General features: G+C 42.3%; 1 protein-coding gene across 5 annotated transcripts in view; it reads left to right on the top strand.

Annotated features, from left to right (window-relative positions):
- Nucleotides 1-27,208, top strand: part of VPS13B (vacuolar protein sorting 13 homolog B) — a 1,020,896-nt gene that overhangs the window by 113,248 nt on the left and 880,440 nt on the right. For all 5 annotated transcript variants that reach the window (XM_040432419.1, XM_040432415.1, XM_040432418.1 and 2 more), the window contains exons 8-9: nt 19,435-19,694; nt 26,661-26,756. In XM_040432419.1, coding sequence (XP_040288353.1) covers nt 19,435-19,694; nt 26,661-26,756 — 356 coding nt within the window. The remainder of the gene's footprint in view (nt 1-19,434; nt 19,695-26,660; nt 26,757-27,208) is intronic.

The following is a 27,208-nucleotide window of genomic DNA, read 5'->3' as shown; positions in this document are numbered from 1 at the left end:
TGGGGTGCTGGCTTATTTAATATTAGTCATGTCTCAAGACCTATTTCAAGGGTGGAACACTGACTTATAGGATAGCTGCTTTACATCTGGTGGCATCAGAGGCAGAGCTTGTTAAGAGCTCATTTGCATCCCTTTCTTTTGCATCCCTTGTATGGCCTATAAGTCTCCCTACGGCAATTAAGGCGCTCTCACCAAGGAGAGATAGTACCCCCCAAATTGCTGATTGTGATGCAGATTTGCCCCAGATCTCAACCGTTGCATTGCAAATCAGTGCTTTATACACTGTGTGCATGTAGCCTAAATGGCTTTAAAAAAAATTGTGTAAAAAATCCTTGAATCCCTTATTACTGATGAATAACCTCTGGATGGTGAGATTAGAGTTGAGGCCTTTTTTATACTGCCTGATATTCGGCAGAATATCACTAACGAACGAGCGTTCATACAAACACTCGTTAGCGATAATCGGCCTGTAGATGTAGGTGCTGTAGATGACCTGGATGAGCGATGGCAATAGTGATGGCTCCTTCTCATACTGTGGAGGAGATCGCTGTCCATTGCTGAGCAGGCGATTGTCTAGGAGGAACGCTTCCTTCCTGACGATCCCCTGCTCCATCGAGCTGTGTAAAGGGGCCTTAAAGGGGCTATCCGAGACAAAAAAATGTACCCCATATGCCCAGGCCCCTCACACTGATTCTACTTACCTCGCTCTCGCAGACAATTGTAGACGGGCATGAGCCTCTCTAGCATCACGGGTGTAAGGGGCCGGTCATATGGGGGACATTTTTTAATCTCGGATAAGCCCTGTAAGGCTTTTATTGCCCCCTCTATTTGCTATGTCCATGGGACCCAATGTGTCCCACCGTATGCCTACATGCAACCTTCTGTCCGAGGTATGTGGTGCGTCGAGAGTCCTTGTCACGGGAGACTCTTAACGCAATGTGAACATACACTAATGAAAGGAAAGAGTCTTATAGCTTCATATGCTTTGCCCTTATAACAATGGTCTTGGCAAACGTTGCGACTTGGCTGTTCAGTTGTAGAAGTGCTTGAAATCGTTGGAAAATATTGCTTTGACTCTTCTGTAAAATGTTTATGTGGTTCTGTGAATAAAACTTGAAACACACAGGGCTCCTTTTACCTATTCTTTAAAGCAGGATTGTATCAAGATGGAGTACCGACGGTAACATCTGGGGACCAGTAGCCCCGTTCCTGGTCTCGTATAAACTTCCATATGCATCTTTGGTTTCTCAAGAATTAATTCTGAGGAAATCTTCAAAGTGTTGGGTTGCCGACAGTCTCTGTGCATAACAGCCCATTGGAGAAACAGGAACATAAAAATCCACCCTCAATCACTTGCTTTCTGCCAATGTTTGCCCTGTTCCCTATGTATTCCTCCACATTCATCACATACGAGAAGATGCTGTTACTTAAATTTTAAATAAAACTGAATTGAATGTATTCTGTATCGTATACATTTTAGATTTAGTTTCTGAATGAACAAGGTTGGTCAATTTCAGTATAGTAGAACTATAGACTTATTTAGGATAATAGGGAACTTAGAAAATGTTCCTCTTGGGGTACTTTCTCAAAATCTTTTTTTTTTTTTGAGGTTGTGCAAACACTTTTTCAGTTGCATTTTACTTTACTTGAGGTGTGTTTTTTATTTTAATTTTAATTTTTTTTATTATAAATTTGCTGAATGCTCTGGATATGGTTTTTTTGTGCCTCATGTTTTTGTTCCACAGACAACAATTGGTTTCTTTGTAGGACTGTTTGAGAAAATGCAGGTGTCAATACATGATTCTTTTTAATGTTTTGAAATGATTATTATTATTATTTTTTTAACCATGTCTTTTTCATATTGATCTACAGCAGGGATCAGCAACCTTTGGCACTCTAGCTACTGTGAAACTACAACTCCTAGCATGCACTCTGGGAGTTGTAGTTTCAGAACAGCTGGAGTGCCGGGGGTTGCTGATCCCTGATCTACAGAATAAGGCCTCATGCACACGACCGTTGTTCTAGTCCGCATCCGAGCCGCAGTTTTTGCGGCTCTGGTGCGAACCCATTCACTTCAATGGGGCCGCAAAAGATGCGGACAGCACTCCGTGTGCTGTCCGCATCCGTTTCTCCGTTCCATGGCCCTGCAAAAAATAAAAAATAACATGTCCTATTCTTGTCCGTTTTGCGGCCAAGAATAGGCATTTCTACAATGAGCCACCTGTTCCGTTCCGCAAATTGCGGAAGGCACACGGGCAGCTTCCGTGTTATGCGGATCTGCAATTTGCGGACCGCAAAAAAAAACGGAACGGTCGTGTGCATGAGGCCTAAGTTACATACCCTCCCATATATATAGCGTGGCTTGCAAAAAAACTGTTATAAAAACATATTTGTTCAAACACTCTATTTTTATTAACATAAAAGCCTAAAATTTTGGGCCTTTTAGCCCCAAAAATCTCAGCAGAAGCTAGGCATTTTTGTATTATTATTTTTTTAATGCACACCAAAAAAAAGAGAGGAAAAAAAAATCTATGTAGCAGCTCCCTTAAAGGGGTTTTGCCCACAAGAGTTATTTATCACATAATACCTGGACAAGTGATACATGTCTGATTGCTAGGGGCCTCACCCCCTAGCCCCCACACTGATTACTATATCGGGCGTCCCAATCCCCCCATTCCTGTATTTGTCTCTGTTAGCCCCATAGACTGAATGAAGCACATGCTTGACCACTTCTCCGGTCAAACTCCTCCTCACTACAGTCCAGCAGTATGGAGGATCTGGGGGTGGGTGTAAACATTCCTGGTCTAGTGGTGTGGCCCCAGCTATCAGATAGATGATAGAAGTCATTTGTGGGGATAGTCTCTTTACATGGATGAAAAAAAACAACAACAGCTAGAAATAGACATTTATGGATCCTCTTCTTCATACAAATGTTTGTCCTCCCGATCATCAAGCCGTGTGAATTGGCTTTAGTAATGTAGAGGACCAGCTAAATGTAAATGCCAGGGGGGGGTTATAAATAATGCTAAATGAGCCGGGCACCTGGATGTGACTTGTACAAACACAGACTGAAGGATGTGTTCACATTAACAACTATTTAGGTTACGTTACCAGAGAGCAATTTTTCAAGCAAATGGTTAATGATAAGTGGTTTGGAAATTTGAGTTGTTCGATTTTTACATTCGTGTTTGCCATTTTCAGCATGTGGCTTTTTCCCCCCAGCGTTTTTACATCTTAAAAAAAAAAAAAAAAGGCTGAGAAAATGCTAATAAAATGTGTCACCCCTTTACACATCCAAAAATAATGCTTGTGAAAAAAGTCCTGTTGCACCTGTTGCAAAACCTGCATTCGGAACAGGCATATAAAGATGCACACTTTTTTAGAAATTGCACGTGTTTATGCGTATAACTATATATATTTTTTTACCAAAAATTCTCATATTTATTTTTTTATACACCTATTGTCCAATTCAACCTAAAGTTCACGCTAAAGGTATGATTCCATCTGCTTTTGTGGCAGAGGAACAGCCGGCCGGAATTGATCGCATCCGACCTAGCTGGATACTGCCGTGCACCGCCGGATCCCCTTTTGACTATAATGGGATCAGGCCGCTTTCTGGCAAAATGCCATTTTTTTGCAGGATAAAAAGTCGTGCATGCAGAACTTTTTGTCCAACCAAAAAGCAGCCGGATCCCATTGTTATCAAATGGGATCCGGTGGTGCACGGCATTATCCGGCTAGACCGGATCCATTGAACGCTGTCAGGCTGTTGCTGTGGCGGAACATCCTGACGGATTTGTGTACGCAGATGTGAATGTAGTATAAAGATCAGACTATCGGATAGAGGACGCTGATGACTGCAGTAGAGGAGCTACACATGTGGCAGGTCCACTGCCGATTTTCTGCAGCTTATCTACAGCAGAAAAATGGTTACCAAATTGGGTGGATTTCAGTGAATAAATACTGTAGATTTTTGGTGCAGCCAAAATCCACAGGATAACGTGACATGCTGCAGATTTAAAAACTGCACATAGTGTGACACAGAATTTCCGCATGCAATTCTGCTGCCCGTAAGAGCTGGCAGGTAGATTTTCAGAATTGAATCATACGATTTAAGCTTAAGGAAGATAAATAAGTAAAACCTGACTTTCCGCTCCCAGAACAGTAACTTTTGTCTTATTTACGGAGGAAGCCTTGTTCTGCATTGCCGCAAAACACTTCGCTCTCAGTCAGCAAGACGTTTTAATGAATTACAAAATCAGATGTATTTTCTCACCTGCGAGGCGCACACCAGGCTTTTCATCCAAATATGTTTTCCCGGGTCAGAAGAATTTCTCTGTGGTTGTGTGTGGGGTTTATATTACCTGAAATGTTTGGAGGCAAGATAAATGTGTGTATGCATTCGAATGCACATAAATATACATAGTACAGCTGCACAGCTTACACCATAATTGATCCATTTAGCTTGTTTGGACTCTGTTCTTTTATATTATAAGCAAGCCTTTTCTCCACATGGCACACTCGAGCGGGAGGTATGGTGAGGTAGCTTACAGGGGTTTGTCATGGGTTTTCTAGAGGCAAAACCGAAGATTTTGAGCTTCATGAAATTAGTCGACGACTTGTAAATTGGTGATATTTAGTCAGTAAAAATCCTGCTTAGTCCTTTTCCATGTCCGTTTGACATCCATGGAAAATTCCGCCAAGTTTTGTCTGTAAAGATATCCGTGTCTGGTCCATGTGTCCGTTTTTTTTGCTTTCCTTATATCAACTGTATTCTATGGATGCTGCTCACCTGAAATTAATTTCCAGATCTTCTACCAGTAGTCCGTAAAAAATCTCTGACAGAACATGAATTACATCCGTGTTGTGCCAGTGTTTTTTTACGGACCCCTAGAGTTCAATGGGTGTGTTTGGTCTGAATCACGGACCGCAGTGGTGCACGTCTCTGTGATTTTTTTCCACTGACCCACAGTCAGTGGAAAACCACTGATGTGTGAACAAACACTTTAAAGCTACATGCACACGACAATTCCATTTTTTGCGGTCCGCAAAGCGCGTGTGCCTTCCGCAATTTACGAAACGGCCGGCTCATTGTAGAAATTCCTATTCTTGTCCGCAAAACGGACAAGAATAGGACATGCTATATTTTTTTTGCAGGGCCACGGAACGGAGCAAAGGATGCGGACAGCACATGGAGTGAAGTGAATGGGTCCGCACCCGAGCCGCAAAAACTGCGGCTCAGATGCGGACCCGAACTACAGTTGTGTGCATGAGGCCTAAGGGTGCGGATTTCGTGCTGAAAAACCTCCGCGTAAGGCCTCATGCACACGACCGTTGTGTTTTTTGCGGCCCGCAAATTACGGATCTGCAGAACACGGATGGCGTCCGTGTGCGTTCCGCAGTTTGCATGGACAGCCTTTAATATAACTGCCTATTCTTGTCCGCAAAGTGTGGACAAGAATAGGACATGTTATATTTTTTTTCGGGGCTACGGAACGGAGCAACGGATGCGGACAGCACATGGAGTGCTGTCCGCATCTTTTGCGGCCCCATTGAAGTGAATGGGTTCACATCCGAGCCGCAAAAACTGCGGCTCGGATTCGGACCAAAACAATGGCCGTGTGCATGAGGCCTAAGGCCTTATTCACACAGTCAGTGATTCGCATCCAGCAAAAAAATAAAAAACGCAAGTTCCAAAACACATCAAAAATGCTGAAAAATGCCACAAAATACTGATCTGTGAGGCCATCCTTAATTGTCTAAATAAAATAATGAATTTAACATGAATTATCAGCAGACCCATGAGACAAGCAATGATGCACAATGCATGAACAAAAAGTGGACAATTTAATCCTACTGCTTGAATTTCCTGTCTGATGCAGCAATTATAATTTGTCAGAGCAACAAAGACATTTGTCAGTGATGGGGATAGATCATTATAGGCGATACTTTGAGGTTTGGCGGATGTGCCATATGGTGAAATTAATGAGTCCATGGTCCTTTTGAAGTTGGAAGCAGAAGAGTGAAGCGGCAGAGCGACAGATAATTTGTCTTTTAGATACTTTATCTGTTTATAAGGAAGTTATTGCTTACACTGTTACTGATGGATTATCAGTCCTTCATCATTCAGGTGACTATGCCGGGGGTTATTGTAAAAACATCCAGGGACGTGGTAGATATTAACAGCACAGTACCCTTCTTGTGTGCATTTTGTTGTTTTAATGAAGTGTAGTTTATTTATTTGTATACAAGGCTCTGTTCACACTGATGTCATGGTCTGTTCTGCCAGGTTTTGATTGTATTGATGGGCAAAGTAATTAACAGGGTTTTTCTAGGTTGTAGATAAGCTGACCTATACCCGAGGTGGGTCGTCAATATCAGATCGTTGGCCGGCTGACACCCGGAAATCCCACCTATTTGATGTTCTCGGCCACCGCCAAAAAAACCAGTGGGCAGCGTTGGAAGCAGAAAGACCAATGCAGATGAATGATGGTTCAGCACCCGTGTTCACATATATTGGAAAGTTTCCATCCATCTTTCAGTTTGTGGCAAAGAAGCGACATGACCCAAAAATTAGCACCATTGATGACGAAGGGGGTAATCATGTTGTGGATATGCAGTGCATACTTTACATCTGCGTATATCCGAAGGTCAGTCCTGGATTTCTGCCATGGAAATACATGTTGGATTATTATGTGACTTAGGAACATGCCGTAAGTATACCTGCGGCGAGTCCGGCCTTTTTTATGCGGCACCGACGACAGTACTCTTGACAGTGTGGCTGATGGGCCTATTGGAGACACAGGGCCACTAGGCTTGGCTCCCGTGGGGTATTTGAACAGGCAACTGTTGCCCACAGTTGCCTGTGATTGGTCTTCTTGCATGACATGATTAATTAGTGTTTTCCTGTACTTCTGACCTTCTGCCTGTTAATGACTGACTCTGACTGCTGATTCTGGTTCTAACATTATCTTCTGGTTTTTACCCTGCTTGGTACGAACTGTACCAAGTTTTGGCACAGCCTTTCTACTTTTGTCTCCCCTAGGTAGATCCTTTGCTCTTAGGTCAGAGACCGTCGTCCAGTTGGGGGCCACCGTTTAGGGCAGATCATCCAAGTAGGTAGAGACAGTCGTGTGAGTGGAGGTCAGGTCTGCACTTTTCCCTACCTGATGTGGCAAGGAAAAACCACAATACATCAACCATGAAGCCGCACAAATTATTGACATGCTTCGCATTTTAAAAGACAAACTGCAGGTCAATTTCCGCGCATGCAAAATACACATTGCGTACATAAGATTTGCCAAATCTTTCACTTTGTTCCGGCCCCTCGGGGTGCCAGAGCCTAGAAGCAATGAGCGCTTCCATCAATATAGATGGAAGCGTTCATTGCAGGAGAACAGGGAACTGTGGTCCTGTCACTCACCTCCCTGCGCTCTGTCTCTCCCGCACTGAATGGTGAAGCAGGAAGACTTCTCCCCGCTCCACTATTCAGCCTGCAGGCACAGATTGCGCTGCCGGCCTGTGTGGGCGGAGCCTGCAACCCAGAAATCTGCATAAGCTCCGCCCACACAGTGCTGCAGAGTGATCTGTGTCTGCAGGGGAGAGAGGACTGTGAGCTTCAGGAACGGGTGAGTAGGTACTGTGTTTTTTTATTTTCTTTAACAAAGGGCTTTTCTACCATGGAGGGGGCACAGAGGGCATTATTACTACTACAAAGGGAACACAGAGGGCATTATTACTACTACAAAGGTGGCACAGAGGGCATTATTACTACAAAGGGGGCACAGAGGGCAATACTACTAAAAAAGGGCATTACTAGTATTAGGGGGGCACAATGGGCATTACTACTATGGAGGGGGCACAATGGGCATTACTACTATAAATGGGATACAATGGGCATTATAACTATGAAGTGGGCACAATGGGCATTATAACAATGAAGTGGGCACAATGGGCATTACTACTGTGAAGGGGGCACAGAGAGCATTACCCTTGTAAAGTGGGTGGGCATAACTGTTATGGGGCACTGAGTGGGCATTATTACTATGAAGGGGCACAGAGGGCATTAATACTGTTATGGGAAGACAGTGGGGGCATAACTACTGTGAGGGAGGCACAAAGAGGGCATTACAACTGTAAGGGGGCACAATGAAGGGATAAGTACTTTAAACTGTGAAAGTTGTACAGTGAAGGCATAACTACCTTGAAGGGGCACAATATGGGCATAACTACAATGAGAGGGCACATATCTGGATAAAACTACTGTGAAGGTTGTACAATGAGGGCAACACTACTGTGAAGGGGTACAATTTTTTAAAAGTATTGTTGGGGGAGGGGAGGGGGGGTGCCTGAAAAAGGACCCGCCCCGGGTGACAAACACCCTAGGTACGCCACTGCGTATGCCATCCGTTTTTTTTGCGGATTCATTGTAGTAATGCCTAAAACTGACAAGAATAGGACATGTTCTATATTTTTTTTTGCAGGGCTATGGAACGGACATACTGATGCTAACAGCACACGATGTGCTGTCCGCATTTTTTGCGGACCCATTGAAATTAATGGGTCCGCATCCTATCGGCAAAAAAAATGGAACAGACACGAAAACAAACAACGTTCATGTGCATGTAGCCTAATACTGAAACCATTGCAGACTCTGTTTCTCGTCATCTCCTGTTGTGCTTCAGATGAGCGCCAGTGTACATTTTTAATAATAAAATAATAAAGAGCCTGATTTATTGGGTAGTATACTGCCAATAAATTTCCCTTTCTCGACCAACTTTTTTTTATCATATCATGGTATTCTCTATCTCTCCATATTGTCTTGGCTTTCCCCCACTGGACTAGTGTAATTTTCTATGCTTTGCTTGCTATGAAACTATACGCTTTACAAAAGGAAAAACGTTTGCGATCTTCTCATAATGACCTGAATTGTTTCAGCCCATGTGCCAGACCCTGCGACAAGAGGGGGTTAAGAAAACTCAGTAAGTAAGTTGTCTTTCTGCACACAAGTGAGGTCATTCCTCAGGCTCTGTAGGCAGCTGTGCTCTTTCTAACCTTTCCTTTCAAGGTCTAAGCTTGGTTCATAATATGTCTGTCAGAACTGATTTCTTTCTGATCCAGAAGCAACAGCTCGCAGGAACAGATTAATTGCTCTCTCACCCCAGAGGTGCTTGGGTTGCATTGCAAGGCAGAGGTGATGTCCGTCAAGAACCGTGTGTCACTGGTGTGATTACACATGCTGGTAGACTGCTATATGTATACCAGATGATCCTCCTTTTTTTTTTTGGAGCGTTTATGCCGTGATATTGGAAAATGTTTTTGGCAGATAGATCTTATTAAACACCCACATGTCAATGAGATCATTGAAAGGCAATTCTGCCTCATTTAGAAGATGAGTGAATGGCACAAATTTATGTAGAAAGGAACATCATTTCTTTTATATTCTTAGAGGTAAAAACAGTTAGCTTTTGTAGTGCGTTTTTTTGTGTGTCCATGCTCTTTTTTTTTTCTTCTCTAAATTGCAGCATGCAGAGGTCTATTACTAAAAAATAAAACAAAAGTAAAACGCGTCTATATAAGGGTTTGGTTTTTAAATGGCGTTTTTTTTTTTTTTTTTTAACAATTTCGTTTTTTTTTTAATAGAGACCTACATAGGAAGTAACATCAGAGGGGTACATACTTTCCTTTTGAACAACAAATGCAAAATTTTATTAAAACACTGTTGGTTTAAAAAAATACATGCAAAATGCAGGACGTAACATAAAAAAAATATAGGAATTCTTTTGTGTCCAGATGCTGAATGGCAGGCGGTGACGGGGATGCGGGTGACGCTAGAGAGGTTCGTCACCGCCTGCCTCCCCTGGGCAGGTAAGTAGAATCAGTGTGAGGGGCCTGGGCATATGGGGGGGGCATTTCCAGGCTTGGATAACCCCTTTAAAGAGGACCTATCGCCTCTCCTGACATGTCTGTTTTAGTTACTGATTGCATTCTCCATGTAATAAAAATTCTGGATCATTTGTTTTTATGACTCTATGTTGTGCCATTCCTTTATTATTCCTGATAGAAAGTATGAGTTAATTGCTGGCAGTTTGCAGTGAGGGTCCAACTGGGTGTTACCACTGTGCAGCACTGACAATGTCAGACTGTGTAAGGACACACCCACAATTGGTAACACCCAGCTGGACCTTCCCTGCAAACGGCCAGCAATTAATTCAAGTTATAGCTAAAATAATAATGGGATGGCACAACATAGTCATAAAAATAGGTGCTCCAGAGTTGTTATTACATGCAAGTAGTTTCTGAAACAGACATGTCAGGAAAGGGGACAGCTCCTCTTTAAAGAAGATCTGCTACATCATGACCTCTTGAGATTCAGCACATGGACAAATGTCCTGATATTTTCCTTTAGAATTGGCTGCTATAATTCAGAATTTGCAGAATTATTACTTTTATCGATGCTGGAAAGCCATCCAGGCCCAGATGCAGCAAAACAGGCCCAGACCATGATACTACCCCACTGGATTTCCCTGATGGGATGAGGTTTTTATGCTTGAATGCAGTGTTTTCCTTTCTCCAAACATAACGCTTGTTATTTAAATCAAAAAGTTCTATTTTGGTCTCATTCATACACAGAACTTTGTTCCAGTAATCTTCTGGCTTGTCCAAGTGATTCTTAAACTGCAAATGGACACCAATGTTTTTTTTTTTTAGCGAGCATCATCTTTCTCTATCCTTTCGCTATTCTGACATGTTTGTTATGTCCTCCTTATGATGGACTTGTCAATATTAGCTAATGTGAGGGGTCCTTAGTTGCTTAGAGGTTATCTTGGGTTCCTTTGTGACCTCGTGGATTACTAAACGTCTTGCTTTTGGCGTAATATTTGTTGGTTACCCACTCCTGGGGAGGGTTCTACTGGTCTTGAATTTCCTCCATTTATACACAATCTGACTCTGGAATGTTGAAGACCAAACACTGATAGTTTTGTAACCTTTTCCAGCCTGATGAGCATCAACAACTCTTCATCTGAGGTCCTCAGAAAAAAACCACTCACGTTGCCGGAACTGCCTGCCGGATCCGGAAATCCATATGCAAACGGATAGCATTTGTTTCCGGATCCGGATGCGGATCCGTCTGACAAATGCATTGAAATACCGGATCCGTCTCTCTGGTGTCATCCGGAAAAATGGATCCGGTATTTATTTTTTTCAAATTTTTAAAGGTCTGCGCATGCGGAGACCGGGAAACCGGTACTGGTTTCGGCATTAATACATTTCAACGGAAATTAATGCTGGATCCGGCAAAGTGTTCCGGAATTTTGGCTGGATATAATACTGCAGCATGCTGTGGTATTTTCTCCGGCCAAATACCGTAAGAGGGACTGAACTGAAGACATCCTGATGCATACTGAACGGATTGCTTTCCATTCAGAATGCATTAGGATAAAGCTGAAGCGTTATTTTTCCGGTATTGAGCCCCTAAGACGGAACTCAATACCGGAAAACTTTAACGCTAGTGTGACAGTACCCTAAGGCTAGTTTCCCACCAGTAATGAACTCTGACAGGCTGTTCCTCTACCAGAACAGCCTGCAGGAGTTCATTGTATCTGGCATTGTGGATAGTACCTTTCCCCTCCAGAGCCCATTGACCATAATGGGACTCGAGCCGGATCCCATTATAGTCAATGGGGCCTGGCGGTGCTCCAGCAGTTTCTGACTATGCGGGTTTGCCATAAACTCCAGCAGGCTGTTCCTCAACCTGAACCGTTTAGCGCTATGATGAAACTAGCCTAACAAATCTGGAACCAGCCCTTTACTTCACATGTATCCAGAGATCTCCCTATTCAGCGCTCCTGTTGCTCTGCTATATTATCTTCAGACTGGCAGCTCAGGGGGCATGTCCTTTCTCAAGGGGCATTTCCTTTCTCAATCGGCATTTCCTTTTTACTGCAGCTCTCTCCCTGTAACTGTCACAGCTTCTTACAGTAGATAAGGCTGATTGTTGTCATGGCAGTTAAAGGATGGACTGAACATGTCAGACCACCTTAGTAGGTGGACATGCACATTCCTATACAGACTAAACACAAGGGGGCAATATTATAATAATATAAAGAGTATCTCACAACTCGATCATTTTGTAGCAGAAAGATAAATTCAAAAATAACTAGTTTTTATGCTGGTCTATTCAAATGACATTTAAAGTCGGTCCCCTTTAAACATTTTTATTTTCTGACCTGTTAGAAAGGTACATGATGTAATCTGTAGTGAATGTAATGTTCTCATGAGTGACTGTTTATAACCTCCCTTCTGATCCTCAGCTTTGTCATGTGACCAACTCTCTGATCTCCAACGGACACAAGACAGGAGGTCCGTTACTTCTCTATTCATTACTATGAGACTGACATTGAGGCTCCCATAGGAATACACAGAAAAACTGACTTCCTGTCAACACATAAGATGCTGTGCTATTTGGAAAGTCAGAGTGCTGGTCACATGACACAGCTGAGGATCAGAAGAGAGGGTATACCTCACAAATACAGTCACCGGTAAGATGATTACCTTCACTACAGTTTACATCATGTACCTTGGAGTGCTTCTTTAATGTTGGCACAACCCCTTTAAGTGAAGAGAGCCATGGACTCCATTCATTCTCTGCAATCTGACCTGGTAGTGTTTTTTTAAATCTTGTTCTCTCAATGGTAGGTAGGAGTCTCATAGGTGTGACGCCCACCTATCTGATACTTAGGGCATATACTGATTGGAAAACCCCTTTATAAGGCACTTTCAAACACATTTTTTGTTTCTGCATTTTAAAACTCATGTAAAAATTCCAGGCATGTCAGGTGTTTTATACTGTACTTTGCAACCTTTTATACGTGCATTTTCATGGTTTTACTGCACTTTTTCTAGAAGAAACTGTTCAAGCAAATGTACCTAAAACTGTGCCCGTGGTTTTTAAATGAAGCACCCTCACAACATTTTTATCTTTTGGGTCCTTAGAAAGGTACATGATGTAAGTTGTAAAGAAGTTAATCTTTTTACTGATGACTTTGGTTGTGAGTTACCCACTCCCTTCTAGTCCTCAGCAGCGGTGTCATGTGACCTTCCAACTGACACAGTGTGTTATGTGTGGACAGAAAGGCAGTTTCTCTATGAGTCTATTCTTTCCTGTCGGAGCCTTGATGTTTCCCTCATAGGAGTGAATAGGGAGACTGACACAGCTGAGAACTAGAAGGGAGTGGGTAACTCAAAAATGCTGTCACTGGTAAGGAGATTACCTTCACTGCAGTTTACATTGTGTACCTTTCTAACGGGCCAGAGAATAAAAAAATTGTGGGAGTGCTTCTTTGTCTATTTGGAAAAATACGTTTTCAGCTGCCCTAGATTTTCAGATCTGATTCCAGCATTATTAGTATCCATAACTCAATTTTGAAGTAAGAGAAGCAAATGTTTTAGATAAACCAGGTTTGCTCAACCTGATTTCAGCATGTTGCTATCCAGTATTTCCTAAGTGTTATGTAAGGTAAGAGCAGGGCAAAGTCGATTTATAGCTTTTAAAAGTCCTCCAAACTTTGTATGGTTATTATTATGTTTTTTTTTTTTACTGTGTAGCATTTTTGTACAGCTTTAGCCTTAGCTACAGTGTAAGCCTATGGGAGATGACTTGGCAGCCTTCTTTGAAACCATTTGGCTTTGAAAAGTAAATTAATCCCAATTCACTGCTTAGTGGGGTTCCAGTACACATACATGTTATTCACATCTTTACAGTCTTATTCTGCGGCTGGCAAAAAGGAAATTCTCTTTTAACTTTTCAAAAGATTCCTGTTAAACCAGTGAACGAAACATATCCCAGTGGGCAACTTGGGTTTCTCAATGTGTTGGCCTTCAGTGTGATTTGTCAATGTTTTCAACATGTAGAACTATAATGAAACAACTCTGTTCAGAAGCCGAGATGGAAATTTTCATTTCACGGTTACTTGTGTGTAGAGCACTTTTGTTCCCCTTCTTACATGACAGATTTACTTGTTCCATAGCTTGTCTCTCTAGTCATTGTCCAATTAAAGAATCATTGCACACTCCGCATATGAGGTTTCATAGTAGTCATTAAAACGAGGCCAATATTAGTTTAATATATGCGTGTGTCGGACTTACAGTTTCAGGCCGCTTTCTGTCAGTTAATGCTCTTTTTCACTCCACAATAGTTTCAGGAACGGAAGAGAAACAAAAACTAATTTAAAATTAATTTTAAACCATGAAACATGCCTTTAATTAAAAATTTAAAAGTGTTGTTACTAGAGACATAAAAGACAAAAACAGCAAAAAAAAGTAGCCGTTATTGTAGACCTAGTTCAGATGTTAAAGGGGTTGTTCAGTACGTATTGATGACCTATAATCAGGATAGACCATCAATATCTGATCGGTGGGGGTCCGACCCCCAGCACCCCTGCCGATCAGTTGTTTGAAGAGGAGGTGGAGCTCATGCAAGTGATGCTTCCTCTTCAAGAATACACTGTGCGCCATCTTGAAAGTTTTGGCGGCGCAGTGCTTCTTCTGCCTCCTCTTCACACAGCTGATTGGCGGGAGTGCTGGGAGTCAGACCCCCACCTATCAGATATTGATAACCTATCCTGAGAATAGGTCATCAATATCTACTAGCTGCACGACCACTTGAAGGTGCCTATGCTTATCAGATGAATGTCACCCAAGCCCACTCCTTTTGGCAAGGCTGCCTGACCATCTAATGTGTGTGTGTGGGTGTGGGTGTTCCAACAATCCCACCGATATTACAACATGCCTGTGTTCTCAAGGAAAATCACTGCTGCAAGAATCTCGGAGGACCATGTGCTTGTAATAGCTGTTGGCCCCCACGGTGCCCAGCTCGGTGGTTCCGTGGTCAGCACTGTTGTTTTGCGGCGCTAGGTTTGACCAAGGACAACATCTGCATGGAGTATGTAGCACTGTCTTTTTCCCATCTTTGCATGGGTTTCTTCCAGGTTCTCTGGTTTTCTCCCAAACTCCAAGAACATACTGATAGGCGGGTTTGAATGACGCTCTCTGTACAGCGCTGCAGAATATGTTAGTGCTATATAAATGGATAAATAAAGTACACATGCAGCTGAGTGTGCCTATGTTCTCAAGGGGAGTAAGTTGCCTCATTGAGAAAAAAAGTCGGACTTGTTAAATTTCAGCATGCCCGATTCTTTTTCCCCTTGACATCATCTTTGTGGAAGAGTTGACACATTGGTGACACATTACTTTTGGTATATTTTATTCATATAAGTAAATACGGTAGGCTACAATATTTTTTATGCTGTTTACTTGAAAATCAGACCTCCTATAGTACATGACAGTCGCTTTCATACAAAGTTTATTAACTCATTAGCTATGCAACATTTTTAATTACATGCAATTACAAAGATATTCAGATCCAGGGGCTACTTTAAAAACTGAGTATTTTCTTTGGAACAAACGCTTAAATTTTCGGACACATTGGTGTTTCAAGAGACCTACGTATGGACTGCGCAGAATGTCTCTTATTAGAATGCATTTCATATGTGCACAGTGCTTGCTGGTTATGACGTTCTCTGATGAGTATGCAGGTGTAATCAGCGGACAAGTGTTTGATCTCAGCACAGTCTATATGGCGTGGCTGTTATCACCCATCCGGATGTAGACACAAAACCCTTTTTGCTAATTGGTAAAGGCACATTTACCTGACAAACTGAACACACAACTGTCGGGAAGAAACCATTCCAAGAGCTGTATTTCCACTGTATCGGGACGAGCAATTGCTATAGATTCTGTTCTCATAGAGATCGTTTCTTGGCAGCAGGTATCTGTTTCCACAGCACAATCTGCTGCCCAAAAACGATGATTTAGGTGTTGGCATAAATTATGATTTCACCCAATGAATGAGCGCCTTACTCGTTTATCGAGTGATCTGTGGCAGTCATACTGAAGTGAATGGGGACGGAGGAGCTGTAATTACACCTGCTTACCGCTGCAATGTCGACAGCGAGCAGGTAAACGGCGAGGAGAAGGAAGAGCTTGTACAACCGCTGCATTCTCTTCAAAAGCTGATCAGCAGGGTGCTGGCAGTTGAGTCCCCTGCTGATTTGATATTGATAAGAAAAGTGGACAACCCCCTTAGACGGTTTCTACAAGAATGGGGAAATCCCTTTTATTCTTGCACTCCTTTAACCCTTAATGACATTAAATATGTCTACAGTCCCTGACAAAAGTTTTGTCACTTCTCTATTTTGTAGAAACTCCTGCTATTAACCTGACTTTTAATTAATCAATTGGTGTTAGAAATAGCTCATATGAAAAGCTAAAGCCCTCCCAAATGATGTTTAATGCACTGAAATAAATTAGTTTCACTGAAAAAAGATTGATCATTTAATCAAGACAGAATGGTCAAATTTTGCCAAGACAAAAGTTTTGTCGCCTATACAGAAATTGAACAACTTTACTGCAAATCCAAAAATATGTCAGCAAATTAAGTAGTGGTGCTGTGAGATCCAAATTTAATATCTTGTATGACTTCCATGAGCTTGAAGGACAGCATCCATGCGGTTTGGCGAGCATTCATACAATTTATTGATGAAGTCATCAGGAATAGCAAAGAAAACAGTCTTGCATGCCTCCCAGAGTTCATCAATATTCTTTGGTTTCGTCTTCCTTGCTTCCTCTTTCATCCTTCACCACATATGCTCAATGATGTTCATGTCTGGTGACTGGGCTGGCCAATCCTGGAGCATCTTGATCTTCTTCGCCTTAAGGAACTTCGCACACCACCATACTGGATGTAACCCCAGACCATGATTTTGCCTCCACCAAACTTCACTGTTTTCTGGGTAAATCTCGGCTCCATGCGGGTTCCAGTAGGTCTCCTGCAATATTTTCAGCGACTGTGGTGTAATTCAACAGAAGATTCATCTGAAAAATCCACCTTCTTCGACTTTTCCAGCGTCCATCCTTTTAGCAGGCTGTGGCCCTTGGCAAATGCCACACGGTTTTTCAATTGTCTTTTGTTTAGTGCTGGCTTATGGGCACTGATTCGACCATGGAGGCCATTTCGAGACAGAATCCAACAAACTGTTCTGGTTGACACAAAGACTTAAGGTGACCAGGTCTCGTGGAGCTCTGCTGCAGTGGAAAATGGTCTGGCCTTGGATTTTCGAGCCAACAAACGGTCCTCTCGAGCAGTTGTCTTGCGGGGTTGGCCTGACTTGGCCTTGTCCAAAACGTCTCCAGTCTCTTCAAATCTTTTTTTTTATCCTCTGAACTTGACGCTGAGACACATTGAAGGTGTCTGCCACATCAGCAGTGGATCTGGTCTTCAGCCTCTTGATAATCAACACTTTAGTCTCCGGGTGAATCTTAAGCATGTTTGCAGAGGTCTAGTGCAGTTGATGTGAAGGTCTAGTGTACTGGGGTTCTTTTTATACACACCTGAGACCTAATTGATCCATTATTAGTCACAGGTGAAACTCATATGACAAGGCGACAACACTTATGTCTTGGCAAAAATTGACTCATTGGACTTTACCAAGCTGTGAATATTAGAATACTTTTTGTCAGTTTCTTTTTGCACTGAAACATTATTACAAAAGCTGTTGGGATTAAAATGACCCATTTCTTGTAACAAAATCTTGATTAGAAATATATTTTAGCGGCACTTCAGGTCAATTTGTACACAAGTGACAAGACTTTTGTCAGGGACTGTATATGAGAAGAAGAGGACAGGCACTCACAAATTGGATGCAATTCTTGTGTATTTATTGCCACATCAGAAGAATTGACGCGTTTCGACTCACAATCGAGTCTTTTTCAAACAAGTGAAAATACAGAGATAGCGGAGATTTAAATAACCCGCCAGATCTGACGTCACCAAGAGTGACGTCAGGTTGTCAGGGCAACCACATAAACAAACATAATCACTGAAGCATTGGGATAATGGTAGGTGGGGGATAAAATGGAAAGCATATTCGGGCAGTAGTATTGCGGACATGATAATCACAATATAGTGCAGTGAGGAAGAACAAATACTGCTTAATAAATAGTACATGTCAAACCGTGCAGAAAAACATGCAGGAATGATGCCAGTTGGGGTTATAATCGTAAACTTTGTCATGTTTTCTATGGAAAAAAGGAGAAAATGAATTTTATTGTGTTAAAGGAAACTTTAAGTTATAAGAAACAACTAATCTCATAATCACAGTTCAAGACTTTTGGCTCCAGAGTTTGTAATCTGTGGATCCAGAAGGCTTCCCGTTTTTTCAACATCTTGATTCTGTCGCCGCCCCTTCGTGGTGGTAATACCTGCTCAATAATCTGAAAACGAAGTTGAGATACATTGTGACGGCATTTGTCAAAGTGGAATGGTACTGGAAGTAGCAGATTCTTTTTCCTGATCGGGACGCCGGCTCTGGACACGTGCACCGCACAGCTAACGAACAGAGTGCCGACTGTGTTACAGTGAGACATTAGATATGTCTAGTGACAAAATGATGTCAACTTTGAGTATTAACGGGGAGAAATGTGGGTAGAATCCCAATGACAAATGATTTTCATTACATATTTTATGTATTTTCTTTAGTGTATCAAGTTTATGTTTATTATATCATGTTAACTTATACAGGATGCAGTAGAGATACAAATCAATTACCCAAAGTGTACAGTAGATCAACACAAGATCTCATTCACCTTACAAGCTCATGCACTGACATCTATGTGAGTATGCCACTGTTTTTTCCTGTCTGATTTGTACAGAATCTGACAGAAACAGCCTCCAAGGCACACGGGAGCTCTAATACCGCTCTGTAAACAGCAGAGTTATGGGACCGCTGTGCGCCTCAAGCCATAAGACTGCAAATTTGTTCAGATTTTAAATTCTTGGATTACGAAAAAGAAACTTCATCTCTGTGAGTTTAGAGGAGTGTTTTTTTTGTGTGTGTTTTTGCTTCTACACAATCTTTGGCCAAACAGTGGGGTCAATAATGGAGGTAGAGCGCGGAGGGATAAACGTAACGTCTTCAGAATGGTACAAGTTTATTTTCCTCAATATTAAGTCACAAAATATGTTTGCTTTTGTTTATTTATATATACATTTTTCAGCACCTATGAATTATATTTTGTTGCTCCTTTTCTCATTTGTTAAAGGGCATCTGTCTGCAGATTTGTCCTTATGACACTGGCTGACCTGTTACATGTGCGCTTGGCAGCTGAAGGCATCTGTGTTGGTCCCATGTTCATATGATGCCTTCAGCTGCCCAAGTGCACATGTAACAGGTCAGCCAGTGTCATAGGTACAAATACAGGTGCCCTATAATGTACTAGTTATATAATTCTAGTTATATAATTCAGATGGTAATGGTGTCACGACTGACTGTTAACTGTTAGCTACAGTAATTTGTAATTCTCTGTACTTTGTAGGATCTGAAGAGGAGCTTGCAGGTGTGCAGTATCCAACACAGGACATGTACCCTCTGCAAGACGACGACCAACAGGGATGGGTGTCATGGGCTTGGTCTTTTGTTCCAGCCATTGTAAGTTCCGGTAATGACATTGAAGGAGAAGAAGGCTACATAGGATCCGAAGATGGAAGTGTAACACAGGGTCATCATTCTCAGCGCTCCAAAGATCCAATCATCTCTATAGGTTTCTACTGCACCAAGGCCACAGTTACTTTCAAGGTCTGTTAGTTATATTACAGTTTATTGATTTGTATGGATTTTTTATGTTAGTGGGTGACTGTGCCCAGAGTATAATTTTATATAGCTGTTCATTAATATCATAAAAATGGAATATATGCACGCAGTATAGGAATCTAATCGCTAAGGCTACTTTCACACTTGTATTTTTGCCTGATCCAGCAGAGGTCAGCAACAGCTCTTCAGTTTGTGATAATACAACCGTCTGCATCCGTTGTGAACGAATCAAGTTGTATTATCTTTAAAATAGCAATGACGGATCCGGCATTAAAACCATTGGGGCACCATTGACTTGCATTGTGTGTCATGCCGTCCGTTTTGCTCCGCATCCCATGCCGGACAGAAAACCGCAGCTTGCGTTCAGTTCAGTTTTGTTCTTATTGACAATTAACGGGGACAAAACGGAAGCATTTTCCTACGGTATAGAGATCCTCTGTCTTACTCGATACCTGAAAAGTTAAATGCAAGTGTGAAAGTAGCCTAAAACAGCGATAACTTTATCCATCCATTATCAATATTAGGTTGTATTTCTATAGATCCCTTTACATTGGATGATTATTGGGCTTGAATCTTTGTATGAACCCTTGTACCTTATAATTGCTGTGTAAACGTGACGCCAAACACCTGATCCACAAGCATCCGGTGATAGCATCGTTGTATGCTGACACCAAAATAATTGTTTCTGAGCAGCAGATTGTCCTGTGGAAACGGGAATTTGCTGCCCAGAAACAATGGATCTCAATGGGGATTTCAATTCAGCAATGAGCATACAGCAGAGGCGAGTGCTGCATGTAAATGCAGCTTTCACCTCTTCTGACGAGCAAGAAGTTATCAGAAACGAACGGTTTGTTCCCAATAATTGCCAGCAAAGTCAGCCCATATAAAGGGGCCTGTAAAGCCTCATCCACACGGCAGTGTTTGGGCAATGATTTCCATCAGTGATTGTGAGCCAAAACCAGGATTGGAGCCTCCACAGACATAAGGTATAAGGGAAAGATCTGCTCCTGCTCTGTGTTTAGGGCTGCACCTGGTTTGGGCTTACAGTCACTGATGGAAATCACTGACCAAAACACTGGCGTGTGAATGAGTCATAAGGCCTATTGCAGACGAGCATTCCTCCTGCAGCAAGTCCGCAATGCAGCTCCCGGCCTGACCTCCCAGCGCTGTCGGAGGTCACATGGCATTATAATGCTGCCAGTGTTATCCAATACATTCCAGACCTCTAAGGGTTACATAGCATCATAAATCAATATAATGCTCTGTGAATCCCGTCAGTGCCGGGAGGTCAGGCCGGTTGCTGCGATACGGACTCGCTGCGGGAGGAACGCTCATCTGCAAGGGGGCTTAAGGGTTGTTCAGGAAATAGAAAACAGGATCCCCTTCTTTCCAGAAACAGTGCCACCCTTGTCTATGGGTATTACAGCTCATTCCCATTCAAGAGATTGGGGCTGAGAGCCCCAAACAGCCCCTGGACTGAAGTTCTTGATGTTACCTTTAGCCGTTGCAGATATTGCATTATGGTCAAATAGAGTTTTCTATAATTAATTTCTTGTCTGATGTGTCCAGATTATTACCATATCATGTTAAAGGGATTCTTCGGGATTTACTTATTAGGGTGGGATCACGTCACGTTTTTGTCATAAGTTTAACGTATACAAAAAAAGGTATATGTTAACAGATGTATGCGTTTTTTTGTAGGACTCTGCAGGGTGGAAAAACGTAGCACACTATGTTTTTCCATCCTGCAAAGTCCAGGATAAAAACATATACTTTTATTTTTTTTTAGAATGGAACTCTATGGTGACTGCTACCACAGTATGGTTCTGTGTGAGGTATCCGTTAACATATAATTTCTTTAGTGCGCGTTAAACGTATGACAAAAATGTGATGTGAACCCACCCTTAATGACCTATCCTCATTAGGTCGGCAGGGATCCGACTCCTGGGAGCGGTACAAAGAGGCTCTGGCGCTCTGAGTAATTAGTCCTCTTCCTAGGCCATGTGATGTCACGTACACATGTCTCATGGCCTAGGCGCTGCACAGCCCTGTTCGAGTGAATGGGGCTGAGCTGCAATACCAAGCACAGCCCCTATGCAATGGCCGGAGCTGTTCTTGGTGAGCTGCGAGAAGGTCATGTGAGCGCTGCAGCATCCTCGAACAGCTGATTGGTGGTGTGCCAAGAGCCGGACACCCACGATCTCATATTGAAGAGCTATGTGGATAGGTCATTAGTATGTAAATCCCAGAGAAACCCCTTTAAGATTAAAATACACTCTGAATATCAGCAGGGCTCAGCAAAGACGCTTCCGTTACTGATAATACAACCGTCTGCATCCGTTATGAACGGTACCGGTTGTATTATCTTTATCATACCCAAGACGGATCCGTCATGAACTCCACTGAAAGTCAATAGGGGACGGATCAGTTTTCTATTGTGTCAGAGAAAATGGATCCGTCCCCATTGACTTGCATTGTGGGTTATGACGGATCCGTCTTGCTCCACATCTCATAATGGCAACAAAACCGCAGCATATTCTCTGTTATGAGAACGCAACCAAACGGAATGGAATGCATTTTGGAGCATTCCGTTCTGTTCAGTTACATTTGGTCTCCATTCACAATGAATGGGGACAAAGAAGAAGCGTTTTTTTTCCGGTATTGGGACCCTATGACGCATCTCAATACCAAAAAATAAACGCTAGTGTGAAAGTAGCCGCCTAACAAGACCACGCAGACAACGTACAACAATGGCCATCGCAACTGCAAGTTCCCATTTTTATTACAACTTTCCTAAGCAATAATTCTGCTCCTCCTTAACACCTTCTCCCCTCAAATGACCTGCAACAAATTAACAAACATCTAGCCGAGAAAAATAAAAACCTTACATCTGCAATGTGATGTTCAGTATGAGATTCACATGTTACACCGAGACAGAAAACATTAGCATTCATTGTTCTAGTTTCTTGCGAGGAATGTATGGAATTAATTTGTGGTTCATATTTGGTATTAAAAAAAAAAAAGGGTCAGATTTCTGCATTTACATTCTGAGTGGTTGATACCATTCCAAGGAAATGGGAGAAAAACATGCCAAATTAAACGTAACATTTTCCTAATACTGTTGAAAATTGTTCTTGTAAATGTTTGAGTTCTTTTAATCAATTAATTGCTTTTCCTCCTCAATAATTGCTGACAGCTGATGGAGAGGAAGGAGAGAAATTGGGCTATATTTAAGACTAAAGTTTTTTTTTTTCTCTTTCTCAAAGCTGTCTTGTTTCACCTCACACTCATTTGTGTGTCTTGTCACTGAATGACATTCGTCAAGTCGTAAAATCGCAGTTACCACATCCTAAATGTATTCCTATGGAAGAAAAAAAGCCTCCATGATGTTTTTTCCAGCAATGGAGGCAACTTTTCTTTCTTCGGGAAACATTTAAGCTGCTGTTAATATTTAAAGACCACACAATATAAATGATGTACACATTGATAAGGTTAAATAATCACATGAGGCCCTTTTACACAGGAAAATCATTAGGTCAATTATTGGGAATGATAGCTTGTAGAAATGCTTGTTCCCAATAATTGTCCTGCGTGAGGGCGATGTCACAAATTTTGGGTTTTTTTATGCAGTTTTTAAAGCCAGGATTAAATTGCCCTTAAAGGCTATGTACACCTTTTGGAGGCAATTTTTGTTTGATTGCATTTTACTCATTTTTGGCTAAAAATCATATTTTCAATTGGCCTTTATTAAAAATATTGAGCTGTTCTGTCACAAAGGGTTAACAGTTTTTGTTTTTATTAATAAACCTTATCTGTAAATTACTAAGAGGTCATAAACGCTTATTTAAGCCACATTCTTATCGGTAAGCTAAGGATTGAGCTATAATGGGTGTTTATAATGTTAGAGAGCAGAGATAAGGAGTCTGTGAGCTCCCCAGATGACATAAAATCTACTGGCAGCTAGTAGAGCATCTCAGCTCTGTACAGAAAAAAGGATTCTGTATTTTTAATAAAGACCAATTGAAAAAAATTATTTTTAACTCAAAATAAGTACAACGCAATAATAAAAAAATTGCCCCCAAAGGTGTACATAGGCTTTAATACTTTCTCTTCTGTTATGATCCACATCTGATTTTGGCTTTAAAAAGCCTTGACCGTGTGGCAGCACCCTAAAGCTGCCAGCAATCACGTAATAAACAACTCATTGGGTGATCATGTCTTTCAGCCAGCACCCAGTCATCTTTTCTGGTCAGCGGATGGGATCTGATGCCCAGAAACAATGACTCTCTATAAGGCTCCATTCACACGGCCGTGGTGTGTTGCGGACCCGCAAATTGCGGATCCGCAACACACCCGCCCGGCACCCCTATAGAAATGCCTATTCTTGTCCGCAAGCTGCCCTGTAGTGCATAGAAATCTATCTAGCCATCCTTGGATAAGGCCTTATTCAGGCTTCAGTGAATCATGGATGTGTGCTGTCTGTGTACTCCTTGGACAGCATACACACCCATTGATTTTAATGCGTGTATTCACACATCCGTGATTTACCACGGTCTGGAGCATGCCCTATGTTTGTCCATGTTTACAGATTTTTCACACCCATTATAGTCTATGGCCTTGATTTATCATACTTTTACTCCAGAATTCTGACGTCAAAAAGTCACAAAAACGGGGCTTTTTTGCACTCGCTTGTGCAAAATATTGCGACTTTTTGCATTTTTACACCACGCACTCCAGTTTTGCAATGTGGGTGGAAAAGTAGGTGTGGTGAGCTATGTTAATGAGCTTCAGGCCAGATTTATCATTGCAACTTTTTTAAAAAGTCGCGACCTCACTCCAGGAGGTGGGTGGAATAGAAAAACTGGAGTAGCTTCTCTAGAAAAATTTATCAAGTAACATGAGACATTTGATAAATGTGGCATAAAGTACTCCAACGAAGACTCAAGCAAAACTATCTTCAAAATTTCCCCTCATAATAAATTCCCCCCTATATGTCCAGGAAAAAACACAGACAGAATATGGATGACATCTGTGTTTCATCTAGGAGATGCTCTTGAAATTAAAGGGGTTTTCCGAGACTTTAATACTGATGACCTATCCCAGGATAAGGCCTCTTGCGTACGGGCACCAACCGTGGGCCAGCCGCATGCGGATTGCGACCCCATTCACTTCAATCGGGTCCGCGATCTGTCCGTTCCGCAAAAAGATAGGACAAGTTGCGGAACGGAAGCACGGAACTAAACACCACAGAAGCACTCCGTAGTGCTTCCATTCCGTTCCGTTCCGCACCGCATCTCCGGACCCATTGAAGTGAATGAGTCCGCATCCGTGATGCGGAATGCACACGGCCGGTGTCCCGTGTATTGTGGACCTGCCGTATGTGGGACACAATACGGCCACGGGGGACACACAGTCGTGTGCAAGAGGCCTAAGTGGCCTAAGTGATTGGTGATGGTTCGACAACCAGGAGCCCCACCAATCAGCTATTTGAGAAGGCATCAGCGCTTGCAGTAGTGCTTCGACCTTCTCACACCTTTCCCTAGGCCAGTGACGACACATTCATCGGTCACATGGTCTAGGCGCAGCTCAACCCCATAATTGTGAATGGCGCAGAGCCACAATACCAAGCGTAGACGCTATACAATGTATGTTTGATAAGCACAGAGAAGGCTGCGGTGCTCACAGTAGCGCTGGTACCTTCTCAAACAGCTGATCGGTGTGGTCCCGGGTGTAAGACCCTCACCAATAAGATACTAATGACCTATCCAGAGGACAGGTCATAAGTATAAAAGTCTTGGAAATGCCTTGTAATTTTCAGCCTAGCAATGTCCATGCAATACAGCCAGACACATGGACCAAATACGGATCCTTCACTGACATCCTTACGGATAAACCACTGTCCATCTTGTCACTAATGTCATCATGGACATGTGGATGAGGCCTAAATGTGTGTTCCCTCCTCAGAGCCCTCCTCTTTGAACCACAGTGGATAGCTGGTAACAAGAAGTGACCGTCACTGCGGTGGGTTAGAGCTCTCAATGGATTATTACAAGAGATTTCAATGCCACGTGTAATACTACATTCTCCCAGTAGTGGCCACTGCAGAGATAATGACCAGCCAACCCTGGAACAATCAAGTTGACTTGTGCCGATCAGCTGATAACCGATTTATGGCCACGTTTACCTCTAGTGTATGAGACCCATGCATTAGATAGGCTGATGTTCTGAATGCTTATGTCAGCTTCATTAATAGCTGGATAGCCGATGAAAAAAAATAATGTAAGATTTAAGAAATTTTACATGTATACTCTACTATATGAGCCGGGGAACCAACAAAACATAAGCCAAATAATTATCCCCAAAATACAGCCCTCCTATCAACAGTCCTGACCAGTTGTGGATATGAACACATGGCGTGTAGTACGGGGGAGGTCTTTTGAGTCTTTTTCATTGCTCTTCAAGCAGATTTTTATGCAGTTAATGTCATGAAAGATCTAGACGTAAATATCTCCAAGAAGAACTGAATGACTAACGGCGTAGCCTCTTATCTCTTACTTAATCTCCTCTCGACATCATTTTCATGACTGCAGCAAACTTTGAGGGGCTGTGCACCACACAAGTGTTGTTTTATGATATCCGACCATTTTTCATCCAGCGTATGAATTCAGCGTTGAGAGAAAAGGTGAAAGTAAATGAAAGGCAGTGGCTTGAGTGGATGGGCTCCTGCCCCGCTTTACATTACACTTGGCATATTTAACGTCAGCCGCCTATGCAGTGGTGTGGTTAATGTCTTGCAGCTGTTTCATTGCACCTGTTTCCTGTCCAATAATACACTTCAGCCAATAGTGAACTTTAATTTGTCTTCATCAATGCAGTCTAGTAATGACAGATTGCCACTCTTTAATGCCGGCGTGGGCCAGGAATGAAGGTGTGTGTCATATTGTTTTCCAGCTTACTGAAATGCAAGCCGAGAGCAGCTATTACAGCCCCCAGAAGGTGAAATCCAGAGAAGTTATACGCTGGGAGCAAGAAGGCACCACGATTGAGGTCATTCGTTTTCCAACCTATCTATATGCACGGTTACTGCTTTTCTATATGTACAGTGTATATATATTCTTTTGTTTTTAAATGACAGAAAACATTTAAATAGTATAAATTTCGGGGCACATTTATTAAGACCGATGTTTTAGACGTCGGTCTTAATAAAGGCCCATAGTTGGCGGAGGATCCGCCGAAGTCATGAATGGGCGCCAGCCTCTCCATAACTTCGGCACATCCTCCGCCAGTACTAAATGTAAGGCTACATGCACACGACATTGCTGTTTTTTTTTTCCGGTCCACAAACCGCAGATCTGCAGAAAACAGAAGCCGCCCGTGTTACCTTCCGCAATTTGCGGAACGGGCGCCGGCAATATAAATGCCTATTCTTGTCCGCAAAGCACGGACAAGAATAGGACATGTTATATTTTTTTTGCGGGGCCGCGGAACGGAGCCACGGA

Source organism: Bufo bufo, chromosome 5, assembly GCF_905171765.1.
Source record: "Bufo bufo chromosome 5, aBufBuf1.1, whole genome shotgun sequence".
NCBI lineage: Eukaryota > Metazoa > Chordata > Amphibia > Anura > Bufonidae > Bufo > Bufo bufo.
The sequence above is the reverse complement of the archived record's forward strand: the minus strand, read 5'-3'. Positions and strand labels throughout refer to the sequence as shown.